The 14768-nt window shown below is 35.3% G+C and overlaps 1 protein-coding gene across 1 annotated transcript in view; it reads right to left on the reverse strand.

The window, feature by feature from the left end:
- Positions 1-612: 612 nt before the first annotated feature.
- spir (spire type actin nucleation factor) overlaps positions 613-14768 on the reverse strand; it is a 75930-nt gene continuing 61774 nt past the window's right edge. Inside the window, exons 9-18 of the mRNA XM_077439299.1 lie at positions 10344-10487; positions 8355-8467; positions 5683-5818; positions 3807-3930; positions 3575-3725; positions 2983-3129; positions 2796-2897; positions 1281-1421; positions 924-1210; positions 613-811 (exon numbers count right to left, since the gene is read on the reverse strand). Coding sequence (XP_077295425.1) covers positions 613-811; positions 924-1210; positions 1281-1421; positions 2796-2897; positions 2983-3129; positions 3575-3725; positions 3807-3930; positions 5683-5818; positions 8355-8467; positions 10344-10487 — 1544 coding nt within the window. The remainder of the gene's footprint in view (positions 812-923; positions 1211-1280; positions 1422-2795; positions 2898-2982; positions 3130-3574; positions 3726-3806; positions 3931-5682; positions 5819-8354; positions 8468-10343; positions 10488-14768) is intronic.

A 14768-nucleotide genomic window follows, 5' to 3' on the forward strand; every position in this document is an offset into this window, starting at 1 on the left:
ATATATAATATAAACGTGCGCATTTCAAATACTTAATAGTATGAATGAAATAGATTTATATAGATTAGCCTCGCTTATTTTATAATAGATTTGAGCTGCAAATAATAATATTATACATCGGTTGCTATTTCATTGAAATATTATGTAAATATGTTTCTTTTTTTTCATCTTTCGAATTATGAAGAAGAAAATCACTATTTCTAACTGAAATAGATAAAATTATAATATAATAATCTCTATATAGATACTTTTTAAAAATCTTATCCCTAGATATCTTTGGTGAGTGCCACCTAGGGTCACGAGTTATTTTTTAGCATTAATATATTACATAAAACATATACATAAATAAAAACAATGACGTTTGAATACGAAAGATCGGTATGTGCAAACAACAATGTTTTAAACTGTATATACACAATTCTTTTAATTTTTTTTTTTAAATAAAATAGGCCATAAAAGTATATTTACAATTATATGAAAACGTAAAATAAACCAAAAAAAAATTTAAAAAAATTGTGTTAATAAATATATAGGTATATGTATGTACATGTTACATTGAACATATTTACACAAACTAAGCAAGATAGTATAATGGTCTTTTTTTGTTCATTTTCAATTATAAACTGGTGATAGATCGAGAGTGAGATTTTTGATGGCGTCGTTGCGCGTCGCCGATCTGCTCGTCCTCGACGACTTGATGATTTGCAGCACCATCGTCTTGCAATCGTGACAGACTATCATCTGCGTACCTCGCAGTCTGTCCGAGGCTCGGCCGCCACCAGCCAACGTGGCGCCCCTATTAAATCTATTTCTGTAAAAAATAAATACACAATAAATCCATGTGCAACGAATCGACAATATCGGCTCGTATGCTTTATAATTGTGAAGGTTTGAGTCTGATCGTTCAATCACGAGCTGGTTACCTTCTGTCTAACGTGTGGCGAGGACTACCGCTGCTCAGCGGTAAACTTTGAGGTCCTTCCATACTCCGAGTCATGATACTGTTCAGCGACGAGACTTGCTGTTCGCTGACGTAGCCCAAAGACGAGCCTCCTCGTGAGCCGGGAGCTGACTGCGCACAAGACTGTGGCAATTTAATACCCGGAGAACTGTTCAATGCACTCTCCGCAGGTCGCACCATGTCTGAAGCTTGACTCCTCTGCATCAGTGGACTATTAGGAGCACTTCCGACAGAGTTATCAGCACGGTCCTGAACATAAATACCGATTAGACATCGGAAGCACAAAAAAGGGTTATTTAAATATGTTGTTTTATATTACAGTTTGGGTTTCCGGTGACATTAAACGAGCCATGAGCGATCTGGGGAATGATGTGTTGGTTTCGTCCTCGGGTGACGGCATCAGCGAAGGACTTAACAATACAACTGGTACATTTGAAAAGTGTTCTGTTGGTATCCTCATCTATAAGATTAAAATTAGTATGAGTAATGGATTATAAAAGAATATCATCGGAAATCTGATATTCAATAAATTATTAATAAAATATAAAATATTCGAAATCAATTCACCAAATGCGATTCTACTAGTGACGTTTTTTTTCGAAATGCAGCTGTTCGAAAGACATATTTTTCGAATAACACATTGTTCGAATGCATATATTTAGCAAAGTTTCAAACTGGTGTTAATATGTTTAATAACTTGCACTCGCTGTAACATTTTTTTCGATGGCGTAGTAACACAATTTATATATGTAATTTACCAGCAGAACAGACTGGTGGTTAGCATATAATGCTTTGAACAGAGTGGTCATAGGTTCAAATCCCACTGGTTTCTGCTGGCCAGACCTTGGATTTGTGACTCCAGGTTGATCGTTTCCCAGCAGTTTGATTTTCATTGAAATGGTTCAAACAAATTGACAACCTTACCCATTTTCTCGCAAAATCTCGAGTTTTCAGCATTCTCGAATTTCGCTGAATTGTATAAAATGCTACAAATTTACAAATTTGACCATAAGTGTAATAATATTTGTATCAAATGTACAATGTTTGTGGCCAGGAAGGCGCATTGGGGTTACCTGTTAGGCCTTCCTAGTATAAATTAACGATTAAAGATAACAATCAAAATAAAAATAAAAACGAGGACATCTATGAGGGAGGATACCACTTCCGGTCGACTTAAAAATTTTGAAAAAAAATTACCACGTTACGATAACAAATTAATTATGCAATGCAAAGTGTCAGTATGAAAAGCAGTCTTCGGCGGCGTCAAATAACAATAGACCACTACAAAGCAAGAGAGCAAAAGAGCATGGTTGACGATAGTGAACCATTTTTTGTGCCAAAAGCATCGTGATAAGCAGTTTTAGGCAGTCGATGGATGCTTTTCGCACAAAAAATGGTTTACTATTGTCAATTTCTTAGAAAAACCATGCTTTTTTGCTCTCCTGCTTTGAACACAAATGGAACGTTCTATTATTATTTGAAGATCATCCTTCCAACGCCGATCTTTGATGATAAGACATTTAATGATGTTTGAACAATCGCTAAAATACACACACTCATTTTTTTAAAACCATGAAAAACGTGATCAGTTTCAGATGAGCGATATTTTTATTATTAAAATAAACTTGAAACCGTCAGTACAACAACGCCATCTATCCGTCAACGTAATTCTTAACATTCGAACAATTTATCATTCAGGGATTTTTTTTCAGGAATTTGTCATCCGAAAAACTTTGCATTCGAAAGACTCGCGCTTCGATAATCTGCTATTCAAATTACTCGCTTCTACCAATTGATTTCGACAAATTTACCCAAAATCAAAATATATATATACCTTTGAATAGCATTTTGCGCATACGGTTTTCTTGCATAATTTACAGCGTTGTCCCCATGGTCCAAATATGCCAAACCTTGTTTTCAGACACAAAAAGCAGACCTAAAAAAATAAAAATAATTTATATTACAAATCCAATGTTCATTATTACACTTTGTTTCACAGTCAAATTAAATAAGTAATGTACCTTTCGTTTTTCTACATCTTCTTTTACGCGTCCTTCCACTGGCAAAGCTTCCAATTCCGCTTTAGTCAAAACAGATCTTATATGAACTATCTCCTCTAACGTAAGAGATAATCGGTCGTCTAGCGACATAGCGTCTTGCCAATGTTTCTAAAATCATTTAAAATCAGATTATTAATCGAACGCGTCAAATACTGCAAAAATTCTTTCAACAACTACGTATAAGATGGTTTTGAGGGTTGAAAATTTGATAAATGGCTTAAAAACGACAATAATGGCCTATTGTATATAGACAAAATATAAAGCAAGTTAATGATGAATTACAACTTATTACATGTTTCATGGCGGCGGTTCAATTCAACTACTGATTAATACTTTTTGTTCGATTTAAAACATGCATAAAGATTAAGAATACTTCAATGCATACATTTAAATATAATATGATACTTTTTTCTGTTAATTTACTCACAATAGCAAAACAAATACGTCAATGCAAAAATTAAAAAATAGCAAACACTGATACAATCGTTATATTGTCAGGATAGATACCTCATTGTAATTAAAAATGGATGAAAACAAGCATTACAACACTCACTTTACAAGGTTGACTAACCGACTGGATTAGTTCGTCTTGCAGCGAACTCCTCGACCACGATATATTGTTCGGTATTGTTCCGAGTGTCCCTAAAACGCCTCCTTCTAAATCACTACTAGCTCCTGATATACCCGATTGTCTAGAATCCGGCCTGAAATGTTACAAAATCATTGATTTATTGCAATACTTAACAACAAAAACAAAAGTTTATAATGAATTTCATTGCCAATACCTTGATTGTGGCACAGACTGAGATCCGGAGACTCCTAGTGAATCTGTCGGCTTACTGCATGCTACAACTGTATGTCTCCTCATTGAGGCTCGCCGTGACGGGCATTGTGTTGCTAAATCATAAGCTGAAAAAACAAACCAGTTGTTTAATACAAAAAAATTAAATAAAACAAAATGACACAAAGCAACATTCTACACATCTACGTGCAAAGGTAAAATGAAAAATTAAAATCCATGCATATATTATTGCTGTTCAGGCAAAAATAAAAATGAAGCAAAATCAATAATTTTATCATTATTAATATTGATTGGATTCTTTTCATACATTCGAGAGCGCTGTCACAAAAATGATGATATTCATCGTGCGTGACTCTTCTCGGCGGCGCACGAGGTGGACTTTCAGCTGTATTAAAATCATCTCGTATCAGAATTTGATCTTATATTTACATTTCAAATTAATACTATTGATAATATTTTAAAAATAACGGCAATTACTAAAAGAAATTCAATTAGTTAAAATTAGTAAATAGTTAAAAATTCAAGTAATCATCGAATATTAGTATTTCGGTACGCCAAATCTGTACCGTAGCGTCCCTTGGCAAGTCTCACCCCCTGAGGTGATTTTGGTAATATTTTCTCCTAGTATTGACATAGGTTTGACAGTAATCAATAATGTTGATTCTTATATTTGTAAAAATGTCGGAATAATAAGATCGTACGAATTCAGTTGCATATACATACACCCTAATTTGATATGGATAGCCCCTGCAGAGTGAAGATACGCCTCTCACCGCTGGACTCCACGTCCCGTATCGCACTCTTGTCAAACAAAGATGCAACACAAAGAAAAATAATCTATGATCTGATATTTTTTAACTAGTATTATATATATGTATGTAAATAATGGATTATGCTTTTGTATACTTTTAAAGAAGACTTAACATATCGATGGCCTGGTGCACGAATATTGTATGTCCATTTTTGAATTTGTAACGAATTTTTTGTTTGCAGATGTTGGGATAATTCAGGTTTTTATGTATACCACATAAATAACCTTTAAAAGAAAAACCTCATCTACAAACTTTAAATTCGATACAAATTCAAAAATGGACATACAATATCTGTGCACCAAGCCATCGAAATGTACGCTTTAAGTTCAAAATCAAATTTGTGGACGAATGGCGTGTCACGTTATGGTAAGCAACACTCAAAAGTGGGGCACGGGACGCGTAGATTGACTCCAGCTGTTAAAGGCGTATCTTTATGTCATTATTAATACGCACGATCCAATTTTCTCACATTTATTCAAATACGGGATTCAATTTTATCGATCAATGTCAATACAAGAATAAAATATCACCGAAAACACTCTAGGGGGTGAGTTTTGCCAAGGATAGCGATGGCACAGATTTTTTTACATGTGAAAACTATCTAAAAAAAGAACACGTGCCGTGTACCTCTCTTTGTGTTTTCACCTTAAGTTTCATTTTACAAAACTGAATAATCATTCTAATTAGTGCTTGTATAAATTGGAAAGCACATTTAAAGCTATATTTAATTGAAAATTGGTGTAATCCATAATAGGAGTTTAGTATTGACAACTATGTATAGGTATATAGCCATATAGGCACTGACAACTCAAATAGGGAAGAAAATAAGCTTACACCAAAAACAGTTGTGAATCTGACAATTCAACAGATCAAATCTGCCTCAGTACAAAAAAAAATATGTACTCTCAAAACATTGACCTTTATGCAAAAACGACACACTTCAAATTAAATTTTGCAAAATTGCCGTTATTCTTCGAATGTTGCATACATCATAACACATTCCAATTTACACTCTTAGCATAATTTACGAATATTTGATCAACTCACTTGTCCTCATCAACGGGTTGCAAGACGTGCCATTGGAAACACTGGAAGAATTTCTCACGAACTTCCTGGGGAAGGGTTGAGGTGCACACTTCTCCACGGAGTTTGAAACATCGTCGATATCCTCATCGTCGTCGTCCTGAAAATCAATAACACACATTTGGTTAATGCACGACTCTTTTTTTTTAGTACTCTTCCAAAGGTTTACTTTCTCCCGTACGTGGTGGCTGCTGGATCGATTCGACTGGAGAAAAGCTCGACCTGACCGCGTGACCCATTTACCGTATCCTCAACGAACCCGAATAAGGTATATTTATACGCAAGTATACACTCGTTGGGATAGGATCATGTCGAATGTTAAAGTATTGAGTTTATGAAATGAAAAAATTGGGTCATGTTTATAATAGGAGTGTCTAAATCCAAAACGATACAGTTTTGCACGATATTGTAGCATATGGCTGAAAACTCATCAAAACTTTTAACCGTAACGAGTACAATTACGATTTTTGGATTATTGATTCGAAAGGTGGGTTTTAGACCAACCGCTACTGGTCTAGTTGGCAATATTATATTATACGGCAGTGCAGTGGTTATTCCACAATTTGGACTGTAGCCAAAGAAGACTCTGCGAATGTACATATGTAGGTCCACGTACGCCAAATTTGCTTTTGCGATTTATGTATTGAAAAGCTCTTTGTTCGACTTGGAATATTCAAATTTAATGTAATCAACACCTTCAATGTGCGTAAGAATAGTAATGAGGCATGTGACGTGACGATACAAAGCCAAAACAATGGGTGACGTCACGTGTTCCATCATCAGGACTTGTCCTATGAAGGTGTCAGATCGATAGTAGCGCTGACAGCTGAGACAGGCCTAGTTCTAGAGGTATCATTTTAGAAAACATATAACATGATCGGGTCTGATTTATAGTGATCTGATCTACAGATTGTTGGCCAGGTAGCATATGTAGATGAGAGTTTGTCGCGTCGCGTCGTTTCACTATGCACTTACGAATATTTTTCGCCATATCTATGTACTTGAGACGGTGTCAATTCAAAGATCAATTTACTATAATCAGTGTCAATATCAAAGTCAACTACCGTATTCAGTCTGATTCGGCTCAGTAATTTGATTGACTGGTAGTTCTATAACGACACTTGAAGATGTTGAGACCTCTAATTGATAATAACATATCGAAAGCTCAATTTTCTACTGTCATAATTATGATTTACACATAATGGTAAGATCAACGCCGGTCTATATTGTAAGAGCATATCATAAGTTTCAATCTATCGACCGATTAATTTCCTAACACTCAATACTTTTGATCAATTTATGACCTTATGACTAGAGTACGAACCTAAAACGCGCCGCTCATTGTTCAATTGTTGTAAATGCTTTTTTTAAAAAGGTTCGGCAAACCTTTAACAATGCATTTACAACATTTCAACAATGAACGGCACGCTGGTTATCCGGGTTTTACTTTTGACTAGACTGCGGATAGACACCGTGTATTTTCTAGGAATCGGGGCGGTTTAGCTTTATTTACAAAGCTAGAGTCCAAAAAAAAAACGTTCAGCGAACCTTTAGCAATGCATTTACAACAATTACTTGTGGGCTTTACTTATGACAGTCATTACAATGGATGAAGATGTTTCTGTCGAAACACGTCTGCACGTACTCACTGATAAAACGTCTTCGGTTTATGTACCACACAATTATGGAACCATCTGATTTAATAACGACAATCGTAATGTCTAAAAAGTATTTTAAGCCCTAAAAATTCCGAAAATATTTCACTTAAAGTGTGTGTGAGAGAATTTCAGAAAGTACCACATGCATCAAATTCCGCAAATAAATAAATTTCAGCCAAAATAATCAGTGTAATAAAATAACCATTGATGAAAGCATATAATAACACTGAGCAATAAAAAAACACGTTTTTTATTTACTGAAGCGAAAACTAATCAATCTATACTAAGTTTGAGCCACTGAATTTGAATATGACAATATTTTTTTGTTGGCTCACTCTCGTTTGAGATATTTTGGCTTTTGTAGGGGGCTGGGGTGGGCAGCCCCCCCCCCCCCCCCTAGATTTGAACGGGACTATCAACGTTGTTTAATGTATTATTATAAGTTTCAATTAAAATACTAAACCAACAAAAATAGAATATTTAAATTCTTTAGAACACTGTCAGGTATAAACACGTCAATTTTTCCCAGAAAAAAAATACTAACTCCCAAATATACATATATAAATATTTGTTTTGTTGTTTATCTTGCTTTGAAAGATATTTGTAAAACTCGTTTATCCTTTAAAATTATTTGACTATTAATTTTATTAATAAAAATATATCGTAGTTCCGGGTCAACTTTCATCCCCATATATAAAACTATACCACATAGATCAAGCTGCACACATCTTTGTAGCCAAAAAACATTTTATAAAAAAGATCTGCCCAATTTAACGCACACTTCTTGTGTATGAACTATCAAGAAAGCGAAATCTAGTGTCTTGAAATGAATACCAGCACATTTGCTACTTGCCAAAGAGTCGAGAACTCGTTGGGCTTGAGAAAAACCTATCGCAAACCCCCCACCAGTCGATTCAAGATCCCGTCATACCAAAATTAAGCTATCAATTTTACATGTCAAATGTTAATATCACTTACATCAAACGATTCGAAGTCGACTTTGATCAGCCTGCGTTGTGGACCACCGTTGGAGCCTCCACCTCCGTCTCCTTCATCTCTAGAGCGTCGTCTACCAGGACTCGGTGCCGACACTGCAACAACATGTACACATGAATATACTTCACATAATTCACAAAAAAGCTAATGACAGACAACATGACTACGACATAAACAAAATATGTGGGAAACTGGAGAAGAACGTGGCCCTGACCGACCAGATGAACCGTTACTTTTCTTGTCCAACACATTTTCGATGATGAATACTCGCTTTCGAAGGCACGTAGAAGAATTTCGTATATGTATGTACATATTTACTACCAATTGTATTCTCTTATCTAACGTGGACCATTCGAAACCTCATATGCACGTATAATGTATGCGTAAAAGAAATATATATGTATGTATGTATATGAGAACAGATTTTGTCGGTTGTACATATGTATGTATGTATGTATGTAGTTTAAAGACTTTCGCGTATAGCATTGTTACATGTACTGTATAGTCATTTTCATTTTTTGTTTACTTAAGTATAATTTCTTCTTAACGACCGAAAAAGTACAAAAAAGAGACATAAAAACATTGAAAAATGTATGTGATGATTTGCCATTACCTCCTTTCACGGTTAAAATCAATTTCCTAAAAAAAATCTATTATAATTATTTATAGATTCCGTTATTCTATGAATGATATAATATATGTAATAATGCTCTAGTCAAAAAAGCTTCTGAAGTAATAATTCTTAACAACTTTCAGTTCATAGAAAATTTTAAGAAACAGTATATGTATATGTTACAGTCCAAGCTTTCACTCCGCTTCGTTAATGAACATACTAGTTTGTTCATACATGAATTACTTTTTTTTAATAGACTCACTAGGTGTCGTGTGAAACTTTTAGCTGTCAAAACTTTTAAACTCAAAACGGCAAGTATTTAAAAGTGAAATCCTATGGAAACCACATTACAACGTTGCTATTGTTCCCGTTTCGGCTAATATTGAAAATATTTCGCAACCCAGGGTGAGCGTAACAAACGATAAATAATATTTTAACTTATGCCTAATAGTTAGTTCATGAACAAACTGTTTAGTTAATTTATCAATTTGTTATTTTGTGTACACTAAACCTAGCTAAATTGGTTCGTATGAATATGAACAAACTAGTATACTCATGAACGAACGAAATGTATACTTGAACTGTAACATATATGTATGTATGTATGTATTATAAAAAGTTACACACTCTCTAAAAAAAAGTATTTTTGCATTAAAAACTTCTTTCAATATTTCGATACTTGTTGCAATGTATGTATGTACATACATATGTACATATTTATTGTAAGAATTGTAAGCATTTTTATTCACTAAGTTCTAAATTTAAATAAATTCTTGCAAAATTACATAGTAAATAACTACAAATTATCTATTATCAATCCAATATATGTAAAACTAATCTGTATTGTAGTCTAAGACCTAAATTAAATAAGAATTACATTCTTAATTCTTACTATTTATGTATTATTACTTATAACATGCTGATGTTTGTTCAATGATTTTGATCAAATGTTGTTCTTATATATATTTGCATATGCAATCATTACATACATACATACATATATTTACTATGAGGTTTACCGCACCTCGTTTTACACAATACAAAAAAGTAAAAAATTAAACAGATACGATTACATCAAGACAATCACACCGTGAGAATTATTTACAATGCAAACCAAAACCTATAACCAATTAAACGAATTCCAACCAAACGAATACGAACCAACAAAATACAAAAACACCTACGAATCATTCATATGCCATAAACTACAGACAAATAATAATAGACGAAGGAAATCCAACGAACTCGCTAATGAATCGATCGTGCTGAAATAAAAAAAAGCATAAGAGGAATTCACGACGTTCAAATTGGAGACAAACATCAAAGACAGCACGAGCACTAACCCACAGTGCTAATACCTGGTGTTGGTTGTGGATGTGGATGTTGGTGTGGCACTTGAATGACTCCAGATCTGACTTTGTTAGCCAGTGGATTCCTCTGATTAACGCGCGAATCTCTGCTGATTTCCAACTTGACGGATAGCTTTTCGTTTTTTTTCAGACCTAAATTTGAAATTAAACTGTTATAATCTTGAAGTTTTGGAAGCTTGACGTCGCCGACGAGAGTTGTGGGAGATGATTGTCGAAAGTGCAGAATGGAAAAACCGAAACGGACGGGCGGAGAGAGGGAGGATTTTTTCTTCGTATTGCAGCATCTGGTTTTTAAGAAAGTAAAACGTCACAATTCAATGACGTCAAATCGGCAGAGGTACAAAATCAACCACGGAGAGTAAATGTCAGTGACGTCGCGGTAAAGCGGGCTAATAGGGCATTGCCCCAGGGCGCCACACTCCAAAAGACCAGGGCAAATATAACCCCTAACCTATGTACGTAGCTTCTTTTATATAAAAAAAAAAGTTCAAATATGCATATAATACAACCGATTCATCTTGATGATTTCAATTCAGGGATTGAGAGCATCACCTTGCCTAGTAACGTCACTGGCTAAATAAACCTCGAATACCTATCGATGGAAAAACTCCAAATTAGATAAGGATTCAATGGACCGTTATGCGATGAGAACCAAACAAAAAAAAACAACGAATTGACCAATTCGCAGGGAAAGCCCCACATATTTAGTATGCATTGTTAGAATTTCGATTTGCACAACAAAACGGTCGTGTCTTCGGTAAAATATGTCACATGTCTAACCGACCGTCCATGTTCATGACACGAGTGAATCGAATACGTACACGAATTTCATGAACGAAAAAAAGACATGCATTTTCTCTTCGGCTGTGAAAACGACGTCTTGTTCCAATTAACATGTGGCTTCACTTCGTATGCGTATTATTACGCATTGTTCAAATGTAATTGTATTATATTATATTACGTATCAAATCGTTATAGATATTCGCTTTGTGTAACAATCGCTTTGCATGCGTAAGACTCGGGCAACGCCGTGTATTGATATAGCATTATATCTCGTAAACATTCCCGAGAGTGTCATCAATAAAATTTAGACTATTTTTAGAGACGCCCACAAATAAAAAAAATACCGAAAATACTACATAAGTGATCTGCAAACTTTTTTGTGGTGCATTTAAGAGCGAAAACACACCGAGTGGTACGGGACGGCACGTCCTTTAGCTTTGACCGTTTCAAAATTGGGGTTCCCCAAACCGAATTCGGGTGTATTTGCAAGTGCAGAGTGCATATGTTTAGGAGCTCGCACGTGTATGCATATCCATATGCAACTAAGATAAGACAAGTTTCTCCTACATTTCTTCAAATACAAGATGTGCCGTTATCGATCAATGGCAAGCAAGGATAAGGTATCACCGAAATCACTCCAGTGGGTGATCTTAGGGACTGTGTACTATGTATATGAGCAGCGTTTTTTTCGCATGTTTAAAATTATTTAAAAAAAAACTTACACGTACCACTCAGTGTGTTTTCGCCTTATGAGGAGAGATTAAAGAAAAATAAACCACAAATCCAAATGAAAGTCATCCAATCAAGCGGCAACCACGACAAGTAAGCGCAGCATTGAACATTTCAAATTCTTAGAATTGATTTTTATTTATTATCTTCTATATATGTATACTATGGGTATAGCCTGTGTTGCATATAACATGAGTTGACATCGATTCAAACATGTTGGTGCATCCCACTTTACTTCCTTCTTGCCCGTCACATTAAACAGCGTGAATAAACCACACCGTCTTTTGAATGTTTGTTTGTTATTTCATTAAGTATGTAAGTTTACAGTTTTCAATTTAAAACCACCAAATATGGAAAACCATCTTATGGTGCTCTAGCTCAAGACGTGGACGGTTTTTGGAAGAGGTCAAAAAATCATAGAAGGTTTTCTATTTTTATTTTTATTTAATTATTCCGAGCAATGCCGGTCAATTCGACTACATCGAACACTGTAGTATCACTGTAGTGATATAAATCCTGGATGAAATATCTAAGGTCGCAGACATACATAATCGTACGCGGCACTTTTTTTTATTGAGATAGTTTTGCACATGTAAAAAAACGCTAGCACGTCTTATCTATACCAGGGCAAAATCACCACCTGGAGTGTTTTCAGTGATACATTTTTCCTCGTATTGACATATGTTTGACAGTGATTTCCATATTTGAAGAGGTGTAGTAGAAACTTGTCGAAATAATAGAATCGTACAAATTAACAACGACTAGTCTTCGGCTTTGGCTGGGTGCTTGTAAAATAACAATAGTTAAGAAAACAAGCGAGAAAAAAAGTATGGTTGAAAATAGTGAACAATTGTTTGTGCAAAAAGCATCGTCCCAACGGCCATCTTTGATAATGGCCTGAAGAAACGCCCTTCCCAGCTGGAAGACACGAAAACGTGCATGGCGTACGATTCAGTGTGTTTGCGCCTATAGTCTATGCTCAATACATGTGACATCGTCAACATTTGTTTGTTAAATAAGACTTATTCGTATTTGTGCATCCTTTAAAATGTTAAAACCTGTTGCTTCATAAAAGCACATATGCAACATATGAACATGACAATAAGTTGCCGCGCAGACCTGGTAAACTTTTCAAGGCCTAGTTTTGAAACATTGTAAAGATAGCTTAATTTTTCATTTTGTATGATACACTAAAAGTAATATAATGCAATATAGAATACATGTTCACGTAACATGAATGTTGGCAAGTGTTGGCTGAACCTTTCAGTTTGCATACGTACGTATGTATGTATATTTGGAAATTTAAAGTTGATTTCCTCTTAAAATGTCCTTTCACTCTGTTTAAACCGTGTTACGTACGAGCATACGCCATATGTTTTTAAAACAACCTTCTAATAAAATACAACCAATATGTCAAAAAGTTGAAATGTCTCTCATGAAAAACTACGAGCACTAAAATCACGCTCTAACTACAAAAAAAAAATTGTACATTTTCAAGGCACTGCCTGAAATATTGAGAAAGAAATAGCATGTCTCGAATAAACACGCACCTTATTATAGTAATTTTAAAGATTGTTGCGATACTGTCCGTTTATTTGTAAAAATATAGACCAAAAATATAGATATTTTAAAAATAAGTAGTATCACCTGTCAAAGTATATGTAAAACGTATAAAAATATTCATCAGATTACAAGGAGAAAAATTGATACACTTTCGTCTACATTTGATACAATAATTTCTATGTACAATAAAAATAGCAACACGCAAACAACCCATTCAACTTTATAGCAAACCGCTTCATAGTTCTGAAACATCTGCACTTGAGCACGATTTAATATACAAATATATCAATGATTTTGTATAGAAATACGTACTTGGATATGCTATAAACAGATTCAACAATTATATTTAAACAATTATAAATACACTTCATTTATATTCGTACAAATTGACGCAACTTATTTTCGTGTTGCTATGTTACACATACATATAAACATTTTTAAACAATGTTAAAACAAAACTGGTAGCTTTCTATGATGTCATAAACATACGTACATATGTATATATCCAGCTCTGCCCAGGGTTTTTATTTTAATAATTTACATATGTAGATCACAATAAGAGCTTTGAGCGACCAGCCCCGTCTTCAACAGCTAAGTTGACCTAAATTTCAAGTATAATATTATCAGTTACAGATCAGAGCCTAAATTATTTATGCACACACGGATCGACCGATAAACATACAATCGGACCTATTTTACACGGTCGATTCGTCGGTTGAACGACCGGACAGTATCGTTTAATACAATTAACACGAGATTATAATGGCGTGTTTAAAAATAAACACGTGGCCGTGGAGAAGTGAATGGATACGTTGCCTTTGGACTTTCTGGAAGTTGGCACTGGTTGCCAGTAGGATTGGTCTTGGGCTACGTCAACGACAGGCTCGTCCGGAGACTGGGGCGGCTGCGCCAGACCGACTACGGCCCTGGGCGCCCCTCCGACAAGGAGAAGAGCAGATCTGCCGCCCTTGCCGCCTCTTCCACACTCCTTCATCGCACGCCCCTGGACTGGGGTGAGACTCTACTCGGGTGTAAATATGCCGCCATCACCTTCCCCCGGCCCCTATGCAAGCGCACGCCCCTGCCTCGGGTCAGAGCCGTACTGGCCGTGGTTGCGGGACGCGCCTGCGCAATGCGCCATACCCTCCCTCTGGTGCGCCCCCTTAAATCACCCCCTAAACACCCCCCTGGTTTACCTCGACGTTTCACAAACTTTGACATTTTCAGAGTATTTATACATAGGTATATATTTAGATATTTCTGAATAAAATCTGGCGAGCAAATAAGTGTCAAAGGTTGCCCAAGCGTGGTAAAATGTAACCCACGTTAAATAAATGT

The sequence above is a fragment of the Arctopsyche grandis genome, chromosome 10 (genome assembly GCF_051622035.1).
Source record: "Arctopsyche grandis isolate Sample6627 chromosome 10, ASM5162203v2, whole genome shotgun sequence".
Lineage (NCBI taxonomy): Eukaryota > Metazoa > Arthropoda > Insecta > Trichoptera > Hydropsychidae > Arctopsyche > Arctopsyche grandis.